This window comes from Balaenoptera physalus (assembly GCF_965194825.1).
Source record: "Balaenoptera physalus genome assembly, chromosome: 8".
Classification (NCBI taxonomy): domain Eukaryota; kingdom Metazoa; phylum Chordata; class Mammalia; order Artiodactyla; family Balaenopteridae; genus Balaenoptera; species Balaenoptera physalus.
In genome coordinates this window covers 56,005,609-56,028,284 of record NC_138887.1, presented here as the reverse complement: position 1 = coordinate 56,028,284, position 22,676 = coordinate 56,005,609, and the positions used below count along the sequence as shown (strand labels likewise).

Here is a 22,676-nt window from a genome sequence, read left to right as displayed (position 1 = left end):
CCTTAAGTGTGTACACTCACACATCTGAACACAATACAAATTTTAAAAGGAAATGGATCAGAAGTGATTTTTATACTATTATTGCATTTATTAACATCTTTAATCAAAGGTTATTTCAGTGTATGACAAGTGTATCAATTAGAAGAAACATAAATTGTTTTTCTTTTCAACTGGTCCTTGACATATCTAATAAATATGTGCGGGGAGGGTTGGATTGGGAGTTTGGGACTAGCAGATGCAAACTATTATATATAGAACAGATAAAAAGCAAGATCCTATTGTACAGCACAGGGAGCTATATTCAATATCCTGCAATAGATTGCCAACAAACACACGAAAGGATGCTCAACATTTCTAATCATTAGAGAAATGCAAATCGAAACTACAATGAGGTTATCACCTCACACTGGTCAGAATGGCCATCATCAAAAAATCTACAAACAATAAGTGCTGGAGAGGGTGTGGAGAAAAGGGAACCCTCTTGCACTGTTGGTGGGAATGTAAATTAATACAGCCACTATGGAGAACAGTATGAAGGTTCCTTAAAAAACTAAAAATAGAACTACCATACGACCTAGCAATCCCACTACTGGGCATAGACCCTGAGAAAACCATAATTCAAAAAGAGTCATGTACCATAATGTTCATTGCAGCACTATTTACAATAGTCAGGACATGGAAGCAATCTAAGTGTCCATCGACAGATGAATGGATACAGAAGATGTGGCACATATATACAATGGAATATTACTCAGCCATAAAAAGAAACGAAATTGAGTTATTTGTAGTGAGGTGGATGGACCTAGAGTCTGTCATACAGAGTGAAGTAAGTCAGAAAGAGAAAAACAAATACCGTATGCTAACACATATGTATGGAATCTAAAAAAAACCATGGTTCTGATGAACCTAGGGGCAGGACAGGAATAAAGATGCAGACGTAGAGAATGGACTTGAGGACACGGGGAGGGGGAACGGTAAGCTGGGACGAAGTAAGAGAGTGGCATGGACATATATACACTACCAAATGTAAAATAGATAGCTAGTGGGAAGCACCTGCATAGCACAGGGAGATCAGCTCGGTGCTCTGTGACCACCTAGAGGGGTGGGATAGGGAGGAGATATGGGGATATATGTGTACGTATAGCTGATTCACTTCGTTATACAACAGAAACTAACACAACATTGTAAAGCAATTATACTACAATAAAGATGTTAAAAAAATTATAAAATGGAAAAAAATTAAAAAATAAAAGTGCTATTTTAGGACTTAAAAACAAAATCCTGCAATAAACCATAAGGGAAAAGCATATGAAAAAGAATACATATATTGAATATATATATTCATTATACATAATGAATATATATAACTGAATATAAATATATATATATATATATATGTATAACTGAATCACGTTGCTATACACCAGAAACTAAAACAGCATTGTAAATCAACTATACTTCAATAAAAAATTGTTTTAGAAAACACACATATTGTAATCTTATCCAGCATCCTTTGCCTAACCACTTCTCACTGGAGCCAAATTTTGAAGCTTGCACCAACATAAATTTAAAGATAAAAAACATTTTTAACTGAGATGATTTTGCTACTCTTATAACTGCTCACAAAAATGTTCTATTCTTACTCTTGTTAATGTGATTGTTTATGCATATTTGCAGAGTTTTGTTCAGGAGATACTGAAGAGAAAAGGGCGTGTGAGGCTCTCTCCTTAATAGCTCCCTCAACATTCACGCCTCTGTCCAGAAAGAAAGCACATTGAACCGTCAGGGAAAGTACAGTGGACATTTGGAGACTTAAGTGGTGCCAAATGTTTTCAATAAAAATGTTAAAAATATGTCTAATAGCGATATTAAAATCATTTCAAACACAGATTTCTACATATAAAAGCAATCAGCAAGACTAATGTTATTGTCTTGCCTACTTGATTATCTAGTGAAATAAAGCCATTAGAAATGTTATCCTACTTGGTTAGGTCTCGTAAAATTATCAGAAGCCAATATGGTTACGGAAGTGTTCTTCAATTTCTTTCTGGCTGTGATCCACAATAAATATTTGTATATTTACACACTTGTAAAATAATTTCACAAAGACAACTTACGCAGTGTGCGCCACTCTCTGATCTATTATTCTCTTTTTTCATTTCCATTCTCCTTTACTTTACTTCATTATTTTTCTTCCCATTCCTTTTTTGAAGGTCTAGATCCCCTAAATTTATTTCATACCTCACCAATTTTGGGGGGGGGAGTGGCAGCACAAACATAAAAGATAAGTTTAAAACATGGGATTCAGTGTAAGGCAGGTATTGCTTCTGACACTTGCAGGTTGTGTGACTCTAGGTAAATTTCTTAATCTCTCTAAGCTTTTTACTCTCTTCAAATGTAGAGGCAGTATCATAATTATACCCACCTTTAGAATTAAAAGGATGTCTAGCAAATAAGTTCTCAATAAATGGTAATTGTTTTATTAACTGTAGAACCCAAATATTTCCACTGCCTGCTTAGGGCTCATCAAGAAAGGACTGACTGCACTTTCTTCATCTGAAAATATTTTTGTTGCTAATAAGGAGGGACCCAGCAGATTTATCTTTTAATGAAAGCATCTATGTGAGGGCTATTAGAAGAGACAGAAGGAAGGAAAGGGAGGGGGTGGGGAGAAGAGATCAAAGCCAGAAAGCAATGAACCAAAAGGAGAGGGGGAGCGGAGAGGCTTAGAAGAGAAGAGGGTTGGAAGAAGACAGTCTCCTTAATCTTAGAGACCGTCTCTTCCAAAATCTGAGCAAAGGAAACAACGAGTAAAGGAAGGATGGGAGTCAATATTTAGACCATGGCTTTAGTTTTGTGTTTGAAGTACTGCAAAATCCTTAAATATCAGATTCAAATAATTCCAAAATGCATTTCAAAATGAAACATACATGTCTTATTATTTTTTCAGATTATTCTTTGGAACTCTTACTTTACAAATAGATAATTAAGAGTTACCTATTTATGGGTATGTGTGTGTATATATAATTGTTTGTGAATTTTGGGCACAGGAGTCCAAATGCAGTGGGTGGTTTGGAAAAAAAAGCACCCTAATAGAATAGATTAGTACCTACTGAATTTACATTCATAAAATGAATCAATAATACTCCCTGCTATGCCTATTTTTTCTCTCAACAAATATACGAACCTGTTCTAGAAATGTACCATTGTATCGTTAGTGTACCACTGCTTTCTAAAATACAGAAAAATCACTGAAGGTAATGAAAGAATATTAAAAATAATATTTAGAATTAAAGTATTATGCTGCTAAGTTTTCATTTTCATCAATCTTGGAAAAGACCTTGAATTTAAAAACTAATAAGTTATAATGAGATTTGTTCTCATCCTTCGCCCCTCTAAATATCCACTGATCTCACACCAAAGCATTTTCTAACCGGGTTAAAGTCCAATTCTGTACTCACATTAGGCTTAGATTCAACTGAGTTAAAATTTTACACTGACTGCCAGTCAACCTTATCATGAACTTTCATTATGTGCATGTAATTAATTGGGTCCAATGAACAGTATCAGTACTGAGTTATAGACTCTTTTCCCCCGACCATATAATTAGAATATAATTACCCACAGGATATCAGAATGATGCAAAACCTTTCCTCTAAATGTGCCCTCATTAGGAAACAAGTCTCAATGTACATTTATTCAATCAGTGTGAATTAATTAAAATGTTACTGAAATAAAAGAGGGCAGCGATAAAGAGTATCTGATATCTATTAAGAGACTATCACTTGAGATCTGCATGCACAGTTTATATTTAAACCCATTTAGCTCAAGTAGGAACTTTGCCATGTAATGTTACATATATCCAGTATGCTAGGAAATCTGAGTAAATGAGTCAGTGTGTGCCATTGCTTTTGAAGAGAACATAATACACAATGAATACAAACATCTTAAAGAATCTGGGTAAAATTCCAAAGGCCCCACCACTCCCTGATGAATCTACAAATTTGTTACCATCAAATGGAACATATTTGGTGGACAAAAGTCATTTTTACTTGAAGTATTCAGGTAATTAGTTGTTCATCTCATACCTTTTTATTACAAGTCTGACCTATTTATTCTGATCTGGCTTAGGACATGATGGTTGGGAAAGTCTAGACTTACCAAAGCACTAACTACTTTTTTTTTTTAATTGAGAAAATAGCCTCAATTACTCAGGCTAGATCAAGTTATTTCAATCTCATATTTTCTTTAAGCAGAAGATTCCTATGCACCTAAGAATATATTCTTTTTAACAGTATGCATGGTATCACACCACACATTCCAATTACACAAAACATGGAAAAAATAGTAAATGCATAAGGAAGCCATAGGACATATGATCCATGTCCCATGGGAAGCTGCTGATTCACATAAAATCATTCTTCCTAAAAGCTATTTATCTTGGTTTCTTTAAACCTGTCATATTGTCATATGCAATAACATGTTATTGAATAAATTAATAAATAACCATAATACAAAGGAATACTCAGCATTATTCAAGAGCAATATCATAAACAGTAGCAAAAAATTTTAAAGCTATGTAGCATCTCTGTACAGTAAGATATATAGAGAATTTCAAACCTTCTGTGTTGTTGCATAATTCTTCAGACATCTTTAGCTTTAGAAGTAGGTTTTATAGAACTTTATTCTGGTAATCAAAATTTGGTATTCATACTTATAAATAAATATGCAGTGGAAATTTTGAATGAGCTCTAAGATAAATTAAGCCATCTACAAATTGCTCTTTTTAATATATGCTTTAGAAGCAAACTCCAACCAATCTGTCAATTATTGCTAAGTTTTGCTTGTTTTTTTAAGAAATTTTAACTCCATAAAATTGTATATTCTTAAACGTTCTGAATGTATGTTATATTTACAAAATGGTATAATGTTTCATTCAGATATTAGATTGGTCTTAGGCAAGACCAAAAACTGAAAGAAATAATGAACTCACTCTTGCTAAGCAAGAAGGGAGATTATTGCAGACAGGTCTGATTTATTTTGAACATGAAAAGTTTTTTTAGAACTTCAGTAACAAAGACATGCAACTATAGTTGCTTGCTGAAAATGCTGTGATCTGAGTAACATTGACTAAAACACCACATTTACTAATGGTAATCACCACAAGAAGAACAAAAAAATTTCTAATATAATACCAACAGTTTTAAAATTGCATCTTGTAGTAAACATCAGTTTTCATTTTCTGAGAATTAAGAGAATATTTATAATATTTCACATGGACTACTGTATTACTTAAGCTATATTCTTAAAAATCTGATTTTAAATATAATTTAATATCCAGAGGAAAATGTCTTAATTCTCCCCAGAATTTTGAACTGTTCGTTTAAACTCTCTACCTGCAATATCACTTTATTTTAAATATTAGGCATTTTACAGTACCATCTATTGGATACTTTATATTACTGCAACAATATAACAATCACAAGCTTTTCAAAATTTAGTAATAAGTATAAAATACTTCAAATGTTACTCCAAAAACTAAACACAATGCTAATTTGACATTCATTAATATTATCTCATCATTATACACTTTAAACTCAATTTTATTAGCCTATAACAATAAAATTCAATTATCATGGGTTATTAATGATTTAAAAAAATAAGCTTCCCTGTTGCATATTCATTTTGATTTGTATTTAATATATATATCACTGTCTGATGTATTTTCTTCTTGACTCAGGAAAAAGAGTGATGACTGTTGGGAGTAAAAGAGCTGACTAAATGTTATTCATTAACTCAGGAAATATTTGTTGAGCACCTACTACATGTCAAGTTGAATTAGGTGCTAGAGATAAAGAGATACCCCATTTTAGTGTTAGTGACAGGAATGACAGTGGTATTATTCCATGAGCACAGGGAACAGTTCAGCAAGAAACAGGTTCAGTATGGTTCCTGGTATGTTGGCTTTCAGATTTCTGTTGGATACCCAAGAGGAAATTTACAACGTGATGCTGAGTATTCGGATCTGGAGGGTGTAAGGGAGAACAAGCTTAGATATATTCAAAGGTGGTAGTTGCAGTCATGAAATTGGATAAGGTAATTTATACAGAGCATAATGACATTAGAATAGAGTTAAAAAATGGAAACCTAAACATATTTAAGAACAGAAATAGCAGTAGGAATTTAGCAATATGGATAGTGTGGCCAAAGAGGTAGAAGAAAAGCTAGTAGAAATGTCTTAGATGACAGACATGTGAGGCCAGACATTTCAAATACTGTCAAATGCTGCAGGGGATTCAAAAAAGATCATTCTTGGAAAGGGTGTCTAGTAGATGCTGCTGGTAGTCCAAAGCAGATCCTTAGTTACCTGGCCAGGGAATCTACCCTCAGCTGCTCTGAGTGTCCAGTGCTGAGAACTCCCATCTGTCCCATTTTCTGCAGAATTAGCCTTTGTTCACTGCAGCAGGCTCTCCAGGGAGCACCACCTATCCTGCAGGAGGCCACGGCTAATAAATGACTGATACGGGTTACAAAATGCCAGCCCCTTGTTTTAAGTTAAGAAAAATCCTATGGTATGATTTTGTGCCAGAGCCCCCAAGGTTTAGGCCAAGGCTTAAACTCTCTCTGTGACCACTTCTTTGCTCAAAGCCTGCCTCTTTCCTCTTCTGCTTCCTCCTCCCTTAAAGATTTTCTTTTTTTTAATAAAGAAACATTCCTCTCTTTATATATCACACGTAATTAAATCCCTGGTTCACGTTCTACTCCTTGGGAATCCAACTAAAAAGAGTGCCGTTGGATATAGGATGGATGGCCAGAATAGTTTTAGACTCATTTTACAGTCAGAAATTAGAATAATGTGGGTTGAAGAGGAAGGAAGAAATTTGACACAGTGAAGGTATCTTTACACCTGCATATACTTATGGCTACATTAAGAGGCAGGCAAAGACCACATCATACACAAATATGTAAAATAACACTATACAGGAGAAAGAACAATTCTTCCTCTGGTATGGGTTCTTTGACAGACAAGTAACTAAGGGTATAAACAGAGAAGTTCAAGCACTGGACTCAAATTACAGTGCTGTCAAATGCTACCTAATATGAGCATGTTGGACTATACCTTGTTTGAGCTTTTTCAATTGGAAGCTCACAGATAAGTATATTATTAGATTGTGACTAATGCCATAAAGGGAGAAAAATGGGGAGTTCTAGGAGAGAGAGGAGCAGAAAATGCTCAAATGAAAGAAATTGGAGGAATGTAGGCCTTGGATGACTCAAGGATGTTGGAGAACTGGTAACCAAATGAAATAATTTGAGAATATTGGTGGTTGGGATGAAATAGGAGTAACGTCATAGGGAATAGAACACTAGGTGATCAGCTGTATTCCTCCAGAATTTGGGTTTCCTTGGGCAAATGAGAAGGAATTGGTAAAAGCTCCTATGAGTATTAGGAACAGAATTTAAAGTGATAGATTTTATCCTCTAGACTGGATAGCAAGGAGTGGGCATGGAGGTCTCCCACAGAACTAAACTATCCTTATTCCATATAAAGGGAAAACAGGTTGAACTAAGGAATGAACACAGGATTGAGTCAAAAATCACTGCACTATGCATGAAACTGCTGTATGGAGAAAAAGTTATATATATATATATCAATTCTGGCTCAGGTTTCAAGTGAAATTTGAGAATAGACAAGTTATATTTAATAGTAAAACAGAGGAAAGCATGTATCTAAATACTTCATGAGCACCACCATTTCATATGGAATGATTAAAACCACAAAGGTTACCTTTGCAAGGTAGAATTTATTCTTAAATGTCTAGTGGTGAAGGGTCATTTTTACCGAACTCAAAATTAAAAACTTAGAAGATGTGAATGATATAAAGCATTTTTTTCTACTGCAATGAAACCAGATCTGGATATTTGCCCTGCACTAACCTCAATATTTCTTTGGGGGGTATAAGCAGAAATATCAACACAAAGGTATACTTGGGAGTTTTTATGACAGTTTGGGGCCATTTGGTCTTACCAATGTTTAATGAGAATAGCCAGTTTTGTACATCCTTGCCAACACTGAGTATTACCATTTTAAAAATCTTTGCCAAAGTGGACGGAAAAAGTTTATTTCATTTTTCGGTTTGATAGTCTTGAATATTTTTAAGCTTTAAGTTTTAAAACTATTTTTTAGTTATTTGCATTAATATTACAAAACAGGGCTTTTTTGCTATAATGCTTATGTCTATCTTGATTTGTAAATTTTGGTCTTTACCATTTTCTAAAGAAATTTTTGATTGACCAAGGCTGTCAACCTTTTATTTCTCTTTTTTAGGAAAAAAAGATAATAAGGTCTTCTAAAGGCAAAAATTAAATCTTCAGTCCATGTTTGGTTTATTTTGGAATAGGTATAAAGCAGAATTTATCTTAATTTAGTTTCCCATATGGTTATACAGTAATCTCAACACCCCTAAACTCCACTAGCCCCTACCAGATTTGATATGCGACCTTCATTATATACCATACCATAACATAGAGTTCAATATGTTTTAGACTTTCTACCAGTTCTTTGTATCTCCTAGAGCCACTATTACATCATTTTGATCACTGTAGCTTTAGTAAACATATTCTTAAGATTTGTTAAAACAGGTTTTTTCTTACTACTCTTCTTTCTCAGAATTTACGTTTGTGCACATTTATTCTTCCAGGCAAACTTTGGAATCATTCTGTCAAGCAAAAATTATTACATGGAAATTGAATTAAGTAGATGAGTGAATGTGAAGAAATGTAGGTCCTTTTTAGTGCAACTTGATTTTCTTCAATATCCTTAGACTTAAGAGAATACTTCTAATTTTTTGTTTAGGGGTAGCAAGGTCTCTTTCCACCTTGTTGTCATTCTCCTTTGCACTATAGGAGATTTTCTTAACCTTCTCCTCCAAATACTGATTCAGTTGTTCTCAATGCTGATTTTTCCCTATGCAGATACTGATACATTTTAGTTTCTGATAAGGCTTTACTTTTTTCTCTACATATTTTCTTAACCTTCTAGATGTCCCTTTCAAATCAGTATACTGTGAAAGAGATGTTTTCTTTAGTATTCTTGGTCATGTAAATTTATTAACATTTTCATCTGCTTGCTGCAATGAATCTTCATGTATGACATCCTTCTAACTTTTAACTGCTATGCATGTTTCTTTGTTTTCTTGTTGCAGAATTATTACTATTTTATTTTGGCAATAGGTACGTATTTACACTAAAATGCACTTTGGGCATAAGCCATCAGTCTGCATGACAGTTGTTATAAAAAAGCAAAACCAAAGGAACAAATACTATACCAGTTATAGCAATATTATTGAAGTGTAGTCCCGTACCAATACAATTTCACATGGAAAAAATTAATCTTGGGTCTTAGTAATAACAGTAACAAGAAAAAAGTGTTCCTCTAAGTGAATGGTTTGTTTTTAAGTTGTGAGTCTTCACAACTTAAAACAATTGTCAAGCCAATATTTTCCCCCTTTTCCAAAGGCTACTAAGAAACTCAGGGACAAATTTGCAAAGCACCTCTGTCAACTTTTTAGGATACTGTGATATGAATTTCTAAGTCTAACTTAATTTTGGCACAAACTTATTATGTTTTATATTGCTGCTTATTGTATATTCACATAAGCTGCCTTGAAAATTGTTGGTAATAAGTTGTAGAATAACTCACTAATAGATAATCTTGCATCCTCACTTTTAAATCAGACACATATATGATATTCCTTATTTTGTTTGAGTCTATTCCATAGATTTTAAATTTTGAATATTTTTAATCCTTCTTCAGATAATGTTATTTGTGTCTACATGTTTTAGATCTCTATCAGATTTTCACTTAGCTGAACTTCCAGTTTATGTCATATTAGCCTTTTGTTTTTGACCTTCTGTAAATCATGACAAAACCAAGAAAGTACATATTTGTTTCCTTAAAAAATTATTATAACTTGCTCTGGATACAGCAACATTTTAAGCATAAAATATCACAGAAACTTGTAGGAATATTTTTTTAGCCCTATTAAAAAATAAACTAAAACTTCTACTTAGAGTCCTAAAAATAGAATTCTACCATATTCATTAGGTAAAAAGTATCATTAACCATGATATATGAACTTTTACTTTTATATTAGACCCTGCTTATGGGTATATATATTCTATATAATATAGCCTAGGTTAGCATAAAGATGGGTTATAAACCAATAAAACCAAACTAATTAAGATAATGTAACAGATAAACGGTTCATCTCACAATGCAGATGATGGAATCATCACTTAGTGATGCTGGGGCGTTTTCAGATTTCTTTCACTATGTGCCTTTAAAGTATATGTACATGGAAGATTATGCCCAACCTAAATGGATCTACACATATTTTATAAACATTATCGCTCTCTAGTGCTGAATATATCCTTCACTGGATTTTTGAAGCAGAAAATCATAGGCAAAGAAATAGAAAAACATTCAGAATTTAATTCTACATACTTAAAAAAATAAATAAAAAGCAGGTATCCTTTATGTATAATACCATGAAATTGAGTCTGAGTTAGAGTTTCAAAATATGGGGAAAAAATGAGATTCCTTCTTGCCTATCATTACTCTGATGACAATTATGAATTGATCTATAATGAATATTAATTAAATGAATATTAAGTAATGACATTGATGAAACATTATTGAGCACTGACAATGTGCTTTATCCCACTCTTTAGACAAAAAAGAAAATTGCATAGGCACAAACCCATGGTACCATACATAAAGAATTTTCAAGAAAATAGATGACTTCAGTTACTGTGGTTAAGGTTAAAGAGGTAAATGGAAAAGAAGGGTGAAGCAGCTGAAATGGATGTTAAATAAAACCTGAAGCTCAGTGCAGCAAGTCACAACCTTAGCCAACTGTTCACACCTCTCCACCAGGCTCTCCTCACTTCTGGGAGCTCTCTAACTAGGTCAGGAAATAAGGTTACTGAGAATTCAATATCCAACTTTCAGAATTACAGAGAATTCGAATATCTCCCTCCCCCTTTTAATTAGCTGATGTTTGGTATTGAAGTTGTCATTATTAACTGTTGCTCGGTAGGGGTAAGTGAAAGATAAGACAGGAAGAGGCCATAATCCTTGGACCGTGAGAAAGAAACGCATGCTATACTTCCACTCCCTAACAGGCCCCTGACATCACTGAGGAGTAAACACATGCTCGAAGGAAAGATTTAACATACTCTATGCTATTTAAGACTTACCATATCTACAATGCATAATTTAGTAGAATTCTTATAATAGTGGAAGAGCAAGCAAGATCGGAAGAAGAGGAAAAGTTAATGTAGACATATGGTTCTCTGAGGGTGTTATACCTAGAGATACATAGATTGCTGCTTCAGCAACACCATCACTTGGCCAAGTTTACAGAGTTACAGTAAAGAAGAGAAAGAGGTAGAATTGGAACCATTTGAATCAGATCTAAAGACTATGCTTAAAATTTATATTTTCTCAATAGTTTTGTTTTCCTTTCTCTAAGCTAACAAGTTTTATCATTTATCTTGCTGGCATTCTTAAAGGTTAATTTAAGGTAATATAGGGTATTATGATAAGAGAAAGTATTCCAGGAAGAACACACCACAATTGGACCAAAAGAAGCACAATGCTGAACATATTCTTTGTTTTATATCACTTCCTGCCAATGAACACTATATTTACTGTATATTCTGATAATATTATGTCTGTTTAAAAGTAAGATAAAATAATCCCACCAAATTAGTTTTTTAAATGTTTAAATAATTAATAGTTTATTGTAAAACTAACTTTTGACTTTAGGATTCATTTCAAGCACTGTGTTCCTGATTCGGAGATGTGTTTATAGTACAGAAAGAACTAAACAACTGTGAAATCTGACTCATTTGAACAACCAAATAAGTACATTTTGGGAAAAAATGATACTTTCCAGTATAGATTAGAGAGTAACTTGGGGAAGCCACTCCTCATAAAGATGTTCACTAAGGTGTTACTTATGAGATCAAAATAAGGAATTGCAAACATGCTAAATATAAACACTGTTTCAACTGAATTATAATATCTTCAACTAATGAGATATTATGCAGCTGTTAATAGTGATGTTACATAGTATATAGAAATACATAAGCACTTAATGATATCAGTTTAAATGTAAAAATAGGGTGTCACATGATATGTCAAGTTTAATTACAAAAATGCCAAAATATACATTTAAAAATCAAGAGGTAAACTTTAATAGTGGTTCTATTTATACATTAATAATGGTTCCTATATAACTGTTTTAGAGATTTAAAATTTTTTTCCTTTTCATTTTATATTGTTTCTATAAATTTTATTTAATAAATGCAAAGTTCTCTTTTAATAAAGGGTTAAAATTCACTTTCTGGTTCAACATAATGCTTACAATGGTAGTAATATTAGATGATATCGACTGAGAACTTACTATATTTAGGCATAGTTCTAAGAAATTTTCATGAATTAATTCACTTAATTCCATTTTCCAAATGGAATGCATAGAGACAAAATGTTAATAACTTGCTTCATGTCATAAAACTAGTGAAAAAGCCAGGACTCAGAAACAGACAGTATACTGCTAGCATTAATTGGGTTGAACCAATTCACTCTCACACTTGCAAAGTATGAACAATCTGATTGCTTCGTGTCCTTTCCAAACTTAGGATTTTTAATTATCTTAATCATCCTGATGGGTGTGTAGTGTTATCTCTTGAGATTTAAATATGCACTAGTCTTTACTGACTAGTAAAGATGGTGAGCATATATTCATATGTTTATAGGTGATTTGTGTATGTATATTTTATTCAAATGTTTCTTTAGATCTTTTGCCCTTTTGGATTAGATTGTTTGTTGCTTATCATTGGTTTATATAAATTATCTTTATATTCTGGACACAAATCATTTGTCACCAGGCTGTAACCACTTGAAATAACTTGCCTACAAATCTAGAGTTCATGTTAGAAACTTAAGTTTCTGGTCTTCTATCCTTTCTGGCTCTCACCATCCCATGCTTACTTCTGCTTTCTTTCTCTTCAATTGATCTTCCATACTTCATTTCTAAAACTTTTCACTGGGGTCTCTGGAAACTTTGCTCAAAATAAACAAATTATCCTCTTTCTTTCTAAGTCACTGCCACTACCCCTATACCACTTCCAAGGTTGCTCATTCTCTCAAACATTACTTGTTCTATTTTTTTGATCATTTTGTGTTTGTTTGTTTTTGTTTTGTTTTTTATGGACTAGCTTGGCTTTGCACTAAAATCATCATTCTTCCAGCCCCAAAGTAGAAATTCTTATCATTTGAGACTCATGGAATCTAATAGTTCTCCCCTCTACTCTTATTCATTACTGTGATACAGAACCTTTCCACCAAGACCCTGTAATTATCCCAGGTGGTTTTATGGACAAGATAAAATAGACCATGCCCAGAGTTCCTTGACCTCCTAACACCTAGTGACCCTCCTCTCTGCAACCAGCTGAACCACCCAGATCCACGGCTGCATAATGGACTTTACCATCCTCTGGAACTAATCTATTCTGAAATCACATCAAACCCTAATATTCTGCTCTCTGCTACAATCTTCTCTCCTGTTTCCCTCATTTTCTTCCTCTGTTGGTGTTTTCTGATTACTTGCCTCACAACCCAGTGATTATATTCTCATATCTCCTCTGCTCCCTGCTTTAAATTTATTGTAATTCGCACTGCTAGCCGAATTATCTTTCTAAAACACAAATCTGATCATGTAGTCTCTTATTTATACTGGATAAAGCCCAAATCCTTGACAAGAAAGGTCAGGCTTTTCACCATCTCAGACCTTTTCTTGCCTGTCTCTCCACACCTCACCTTTACTCATAAGACTTAATAAACATTTTGCCGTTTCAAGATCTCACTCTGTACTCTTATTTCGGAGACTATTCATATAAAGTTCACTTTGTATTTGCTGGCCAAATCCTTGTTTTATTCAAGATTCAGCGCAGGCATCATATCTTCAAGAAAGTTTTCATTTACTCTTTGAATTACCCTCAGGATAGATGAAGATTCTCTTCACTAAAGCCTCAGTAAGTTAATATTTACTTCACCATAATATGTAACCTGCCTGACTGTCTTGCCCAACAGACTCTAAATTACAGTAAATAAAAGAACTGTTCTTATCTGAATTTTTAGCTCCAATACAATGAAAGGAAGGAAGAAAGAAAGAAAGAAGGAAAGAGAAGAAAAAAACAGAAGGAAACTGGCACTGCAGATATTGTAAATAAAAATAATGTACATTGATTATCAGTAATGATCTTAAAAATTCTTTAAAGGCATAGTCATAACAGTTATATGAAGAGTGGATACTTAAATGTAAAAAACCCAAGTTTAAAGTAATCAACATTACATGATCCCTGTATTTTATCAACTTTACTAATATATGTTGATGTAGAAAATTATTAATAATTAACCCCTTATTTACAGAATAGAACCTTGCTTTTAAATTATAATGTAAAATAATTATTTTATAAAAAGAAAACTAAATCACAGAGCTAAATATAATAGAAATGATTTTAATGATGATCTGCTTTTGCTGTTCAAATATAAAATTTAAAAAGCTACTTCTTCATGAGACATCTCAAGTATTCATTCGTTGACAGTAGCAGAATTAATTGAATAAAAGCCTAACCCAAATTGAAGAATCAGTATAAAAACATGTGTAATCACAGAGACCCAGTTAGCCTGATAATTAAAAAAATACATAAAATTTATAATGGATGTAAGACTACACCATAGCTCTAGAGAAGTTGATCAAATATACAGCTTCCAGTATAAAATGATTCTGAGAATCAGAGGGACTCTATCTAGCTTATTCCATTGATTTCTGGAAACTAAAAAAATTATGTACTGACAAAAATAGTTTTAAAGTACTAAATGAGGCTAAATTTTTCTTATAGTGAAGAAAAATTTATGAAAAGGACAACAATAGACTTATAGATTAGCACACAGAAATAAACACACATCCCATCATCATGTTCAAATGTCAGTATAAATTGAACTCTACTCTTCTTAAGGATAGAAGATAAAACATGATAGTAATAAGGCTCATAGGGTTCGAAAGATAACAAACCATGATAAACAGAGCAGAGAGGGACTTCTGTTAGGTAATGAAGGCATCTCCAAAAACATACCTTTTTTGTTACAATGAGGGAATTTCATATAATTTTTTTTAAAGCCTTTCAGGGCAGGTTGATGACATAATGGTGAGTCCAAATTTAATTAAAGCAAATCTGTGAGGGATTAACACAACATGGACCAAGTCTGTCTTGAGTTAGGGGTAAAACTTGGAACATAAAGAAGTGGGCAAACTGCATGCTCATCAGGTCATGTTTTGTATGAAATTGTTACAATTTTTTGCATTGACATTTGATTGGGATTGGACAGCAGAGATTTCTGGGTGTGATCCAAAACAAGAATCAGGAATGCATTTTTGATGGAGTCCATCAAAGGCAGAACATCTGTTTTGACAATCAATTGGTAAAGGTTAATGGCCTTTTCTGGAAATTAAGTTGTTGATCAAGAGTCCTGACTGATTGCATTAGATTCACTTTCCACTTGTTTGGAGGTGGGATGAGCTATGCAATACCTTTGTAAACAGATCTGAATTATCTTCAATATGGCAGTAAATAGACTGTGGTTCCAATCATTTTTTGCTGGAAAATTCTCAAAGAAAGCATTATAAGTACCTAAACATGGTCACAAAGAATCTTGATAGATTTTAAGCAATGAAGCTTTTTGTGATAGTATTCTCAAAATATACTAGAAGCCAAATGCAACTCCAGAAATCCCTGATTATATTTGATGTATGGAGTCACTGATTATATTTCTATTTTAATTTCAGAGTAGTTGGTTTTAATCTATTTTTATGGCTATAAGCACCATCGAGACAAATTATTTGTGGAATCCTATTTAATTATTTGTGGAATCCTATTTTAGTGCATGCTTATAAAAGCATGTCATCAGTGCAAAGAAGATGCTGACCTTGCTAATCTTCATAACAGGTGAGCACGTACGTATTGAATCATTAACTTAAAGTTAATAAGTGTTGAGGAGGGATTGAGGGCTGAAAAGAGAGGTACAGAAATTTAAAACAATAAATAAATAAAAATAATACCTGAAGAGATGTTCTAAAATATAAGAAGGCTGCTGCTATGGACCTCGACCTTGAAGTGTGTCATTAAAATGCTTCAACCAGCAAAAGGGATCTTTAATGAGTTTATATTGCTCATTGAATAACCAATTCCTGACCACAGGGTCAAAAGCAAGGGATAAAAAACTTCAATAAAATCTTATGTCTTAAGTTCTTCATTTCATATTTTCTAGAATGAGCTAGAAATGATATTGATGACCACTTTGCAATAATTGAGTTTGAAACTCACCTGCTCTTCTTAGAGAACATGATCATGAAAAACTCATATTATTTGTGAGGACTAACGATTTTCTTTCAATGAAATTTTAAAAATTTACAGCAGGTGATACAGTGTGAAATCATTCCTGGGAAGTTAATGAGAGTTCACAAATGGAAAAGCCTCCGAGCCCATCAGTTGTAGCATATTAAGCAATTCTGTGTGCAGAACAACTTTATTAATTTGTTTAAAGTTTTAGTATTTAAACAGTTAATGAGTTTAAGAGTCAATGTACTTATTCCATGATTGGAAAGTAAACTTTAATTTCTACTTAGCAAGGCAGCAAGGTAAAGTGATTTAGGTTAATTTATTGACATGTGCAAAACCACAAGGACTTCAAAGAGCAGGTGTACTTAGAGAATTACAAGCAGTTCAAATACTTGATTCTAGTGTGTAAGGTGGTGTGTGAGGGATTAGGCGGGTTGATCCAGTTAAAGAGCCTTGTTTACCATGCTGGAGAGTTTGGCATTGCTTTAAAATACTTTAAATATTTAAGAAGGAAAATATTTTATTGTATTTTTGAAAGTGGATCCAGGGAGTAGTATCGAGAATGTAAAGAAAAGAGGAAGTTCAGAGATTATACTATTAGTACTAGGAGAATTCTGGAGAACAATTTTTGGGTGACATATGAGACAGTTACAGTTGGGCTGAAGAAAAGAGAAAGAAGAACATCAGAATAGGTTGTCTAATGATTAATTTGATATTCAAGATGAGGCACCAATTATAATTCTTAGGTTTCTGGCTTGGGAAAGTTGGGGAATGAAGGTTCTAGATAAGGCAAGTAGGAGAAGGCCTATATCGGGATTTGGAGAAAGGGTAGAAATGATGAGCTCAGGGTATAAGCTCTGGAATGATCGTTCTTGGATTCCAGTCCTGAATTGTCACTTCATAGCCATGTGACATAGAAAATTACTTATCTGTTTCTCAGTTTCCTCATAGGTAAAATAGAGATAGTTACAATATTTACCTTATGGTGCCGCTGTGATTATTAAATTAATTCATACAAATAATTACCAATAACTGCAAACCCTTCATAATCTCAATTGTTTGTTACCTCACTCATTCTTGTAACCTGACACCAATAACCTTGATTCCAACAATCTTTGATTCCATTGTAATCCACAATGTATTTTCCTAACATCCCTTACTGTACTTCACTCTTCATGTCCTTACTTCCTTGTTTCCCAGCTTAAATTCCATGGCCAATCCCTATAATTACTCCCTTGCTCATACTCTCAACTCCTTTGCTTCTCTCTCATTTCATCATATTGGGCAAAACACAGTCTCATTAAGGCTGGCCCATGCCTATTCTACTCCTGGGCCTAGAATGTAACTGGAGAAATATGACTGAATATGACCAGAGAAATATACCCATCAAAGCTTACTGATCTTGTTCTAAATCCACAGTTATTAACAGGAAGAGACTTTTCATTATTCCCTGGCAATCATATGGTATTTCTTGATCCACGTAGCTCCCACTCCCCCAGGTGACTCGTGTGTAACTTATTCCTGATCCTCAAAACTCTCATACCATCTTTGCTCTTAGCAATGACCCACCTTCCTACTTTTCTAAGAAAATCTAAGTGTCATATCTTTTTTCCATTGTTACCCCCTGAACACACTAGTTAGATTGATTGTTCTTTTAAACATGTAAGTCAGATCACTCTCTCTTTTGGCCAAAAGCCTCTAATGGCTTCCAACTTCTTTTACAAGAAAAGCTAAAAACCTTAGAATAGCCTAAATTGTCCTATACATATGAAAATCTTAAGACATATTTCACCTTCTCTACTAGTATTCCCCCTGCAGAATGAAACCCAGTCACTAATTTCTTTGATGCACTTCAGACATGTCAGGCTTCTCCTGCCTCTGAGTCTTTGCTTGTCCTTCTTTGGTGACTCCTCTGTCTACAAAGTTCTGTCCCCAGAGAGCCACATCGATGACTCCCTCACATTCCTCAACTCGTTACTCAATTATTTCTTTGGTGAACCCTTAACTACTTCTTTTATAATTGTAGTTCCAGCATTTCTTCTCTTCTTTTCCTACTTTAATTTTGTCCTTTAAGCTTTACATACCACCAGTAATTTAATATAACCAGGTACTAAATACTGTACTTATTGCTTTGTTTATTGCCTATTTCACTCCACTGGAATGAAGACTCTATGAAGGCAAAGATTTGATTTGGGTTTTTACTGTTTTTCCTTCTACTGTTAATACTATTGGGTACATACTAGACATTCAATAAATACTTTTTGAATGGATTAGTATATTTAGCATAGTAGCTGGTATAGTATATGTGCTCAGTAAATAAGTTACTGTGATTACTTATAATAATGATAACATATCAGGCATGTAAACAACATGGAACCTCCAGGTTGCAGCACTTGAGATTCAGAAGAGGAGGATGAACTTAATATAAATTAATACGGTAATGAACTAAATAAATAAACAAACAAGGTCCCACTGGGAAAAATGTTAAGAGCAGAAAGCTGTGGCATGTGAGGGCAGGGCGTACGGATGAGCCAACATGAGGCAGGTTGAAATCTTGAAAGCTAGGAAAGATATTAAAAGGAAGTATCCAGAGAAACAGAAGAAGAGTAAGGAGACTATGGTATAATGGGTGTCAAAGTAAGGTAGACACTCATGAAAGATGAGGTGGTTAACAGTGCCTAATACTTCAGAGTATATAGTACCAAGGAAATGATAACGTAACAAAAGTCGAAATACAAATCATGATAAATACTGTAGGAAGATTTAATGAGTGAAAATAAATCTTCAGAATCAAAAGTATCTACCAAAGCAATGAAAGAGTTTGCAAGATTGTTAGAGACAAGACTATTCATTTAACCCATGTTCTTTACCTTTGATTCTCTCAAAGAAAGAAAGGATGGAATAATAAAAGAATGTATCTCGTGTTTGAACTTATAAGACCAGAGGTTGATATAAGTAGGCCAAAGAAGTAGTCTCATTGAATTGAATAGGGCTTTATACCCAGATAGCTGGATAACAGAATGACATAATAGATTTCTTCTTATAGTTAAAATCTGAGCTCAAGGATGCATCTAAACCAGTAAAATTACTACACTTCTTAAAGAGAATGCAAATATATAAAAATTTTATAAGTTCTTTCTCTTTAAGAAAACACTACAAAAGAACATAATACCAAAATTCGTCTAAAGTGTATTTTAACATGGCTCTCATTATTTTTAATTAATCTTACATGCTACAGGATGTATAATAAATCTTACATGAAGAAAGGAAATTTAGAATTAGTTACTGCTCTCCTCAGCCCCATGGAGGTATTTACTTCTGCTTTATATTTGCAGTTTGAGAAGAGAGTTTTAATTTTTTTAAATAAAGGAATTTAAATACAACCAGCATTTTACAGATAATTACAAAATGAATCATAAGTGGGTGCAAATTGAGTAATTTGATTAATTTCTAAGTTGACCTTTAGAAAAGTATTTGTCTAACATTTCTTACTTGTTGTATTTTTATTATATCAAACTGAAGTTCCAGCTAGTTAACTTCAATGTTGTTTTAAAAAAATGAGAACTGCGTTATAGATATGATAGTTTGTTTTGTAAAATAACTGTTTCACTTTAGAAACAATTTGGATTTTGAAATGTAACATGAATATTATCTTTGAATAGCTGCTTCTCTTTCTATCAAGATTTGTTCTTTTCAGGATTACCTCACACATTTTTCCCTTGTATATTTATTAAATCAAGGAATTATTTTGCAGGTAAATTTATTGTTCACTAATAAAAGATAAAATACACCTAATGGCAGTGCGTAGCTCTCTTCAAGGTGTGTGTTCTCATACTAAGTAGCCTCTGACTTAGGTGAAAGACCTCCCGACTGCAGATACATAATGTGCATCTCCAGCAAAATTGTCCATAAGAATAACTTCATTATTCTGGGAAGCCAGATCTATAAAACATGTAAAATGTGGAAGTGTTCTGCCCATACAATTTCTGGTAACTACAGCATGACTAAGTGATAAAACCTGAGTCAGCTTCAGTTACAGCATACCTTACTAAGACGTTTATTGTGCCATGAAGGATAAAGGAAATATAATGGGCAAAGGGGTGTTTTCTGAAGCCATGAGGTATTGTAGGTCTATTGAGTTCTGCCTTGATCAATGGAAAAATGATCTCTGGAAGCATTGAGTGGTAGAGTGTACCAGTTAGTCACAGACACCCCAAGTTACAGCAGAATGATGAGAAGGAAAAACTCACCAGTACCACTGGACAAATTGTTGTAGGTGGTAAAATATGGTCCTTCAAAGGTCCGCAGTCACATTCAGGTTTCAGATGAGAAGCACATTTATTATGCAGCTAGGAAAGGAGAAAGAGGACACTATCAAATTTTGCATGGCAACAGCAAACATGAAGCAGATTATATTTCGCCCGAGATACAGCAAATATATTTAAAGAACTACAAGAACAAACCAACAGGATCATAAAGGGATTCATATTACATTTGCCCTTATATATATTCTACCTTAAATAAACTGTTTAGCAACTTCTGTGACCTAGCCTATATATTTTCCAATTCTCAGAAATGTTTATATTAGAAATGTGCTTTAGGGTTTCTACCAAAAAGCCTGATTTCTTTGACAAACACACATTACTGTCCATTACAGTCCTTCCTTTGCTTATCTGTTAGCATAATCTGGAAACTACTATGCACTGTGGATGCTTTTTTTTTTTTGACCCTCCTGTTTTCTCAAAGTCATTCCAAAGTGCACAGCTCAGTATGGGGCATAATTGATCCCATCATTAGTTTTAACTTTCTAATTCAATATGTAAATGTAACCAGAGATTCATCTCAGTAGGAGCAGGATATAAATATAAGAAGACGATTATGATTATAAAAATTTATCTTTATATTATATTTATCAGCTCTACATTAAGTATGTGTATAATCATGTAACATATTATTTCCTTTTCTACATGTAAGAGTCTAAGCTGATATTTTTATCAACCTTGTCACAAGTTTAAATTAAGGTGTTATAGTACATTAAATACTGATTTTTTAAAAAATTGAGACGATAATTCTTATTGGGACCATACAGAATTGCTAAAGTAGTAGTTGTTTAAAGGCATCTAGGGGTATATCTGCCCCCTACTCCCTATCAGTTTAATATGAAATATCCATACTTTAGAACAATGGTACATATTAATAAAATGTCTTGTTCAAAACCAAAAAGGAGCTGCTTCATTTTTCAGTTTTGAACCAAAAGCCAATCCGTTTATGTCATGATTACATTAATTTCCGCAACAAACCTACCTTTGTAACAGTTAATTAACAACCAACCATAGGCGTTTAATGGGGTTGATCTGCTGTTAGCGATAGTATACCTCACCACTGTTGAAGGGGTATTTCTGTTGTCCCTGAATCTAAAACATCTATCACGTCCTGCCTTGGAGTTAAGGCTACTTGCACAGTAATTAACTCACACTAGGCCACATTACATGAAATAAAAGTATCTTTACACATTCATCAATAATTAGCAGTTCTGCTTCTCCGTGGCATGTAAACTCCTTTTTAAAAAGTGGTTTAATCTTATCAGGCATTGCTGATCTTTGTCATGAGGCAGGAGGTATTGAAGATAAAGAAGCAGTTGAAGTCACATGCAAAATAGGAATAAATTAACAGACACTCATTTGGCAAATGCAAATGCATAGTTTCCTTGAAAGAAAATCAGTGACTGGTTTAAATATATTAATTTATTGGACTTAATTTTCTTAGAATAAATCATGGCCCTGAAATTTTGGATTTAAACAAATAGATTACCAAGTGTTGTAGATTAAATTGGTCTTTCCCCAATTGATTTCCTAAATCCTAGTACCTGTGAATATGAACTCATTTGGAAATATCTTTGTAGACGTGTTCAAGTTCAGTTGAAGTTATACTGAATTAGGTTGGGTCCTAATCCAATGACTGGTGTCCTTATAAGAAGAGAGAAATCTGGACATAAGGAGACATATATGAAGGGAAGAAAGCCATGTGACAATGGAGGCAGAGATTTGGTGATGGAGCCACAGGCCAAGGGACACCAAGGATCGCGGGCCACTAACAGAATCAGGAAGAGGCGAGGGAGGATTCTTGCTTACAGCCTTCAGAGGGAGCCTGACCCTGCTGACATCTTTATCTCGGGTTTCTAGCCTCCAGAACTATGAGAGAATAAA

The 22,676-nt window shown here is 33.6% G+C and overlaps 1 protein-coding gene across 1 annotated transcript in view; it reads right to left on the bottom strand.

Annotated features, from left to right (window-relative positions):
- Window positions 1-22,676, bottom strand: part of DGKB (diacylglycerol kinase beta) — a 925,979-nt gene that overhangs the window by 456,481 nt on the left and 446,822 nt on the right. The window contains exon 15 of the mRNA XM_082472689.1: window positions 20,721-20,819. Within this exon, the coding sequence (XP_082328815.1) occupies window positions 20,721-20,819 (99 nt within the window). The remainder of the gene's footprint in view (window positions 1-20,720; window positions 20,820-22,676) is intronic.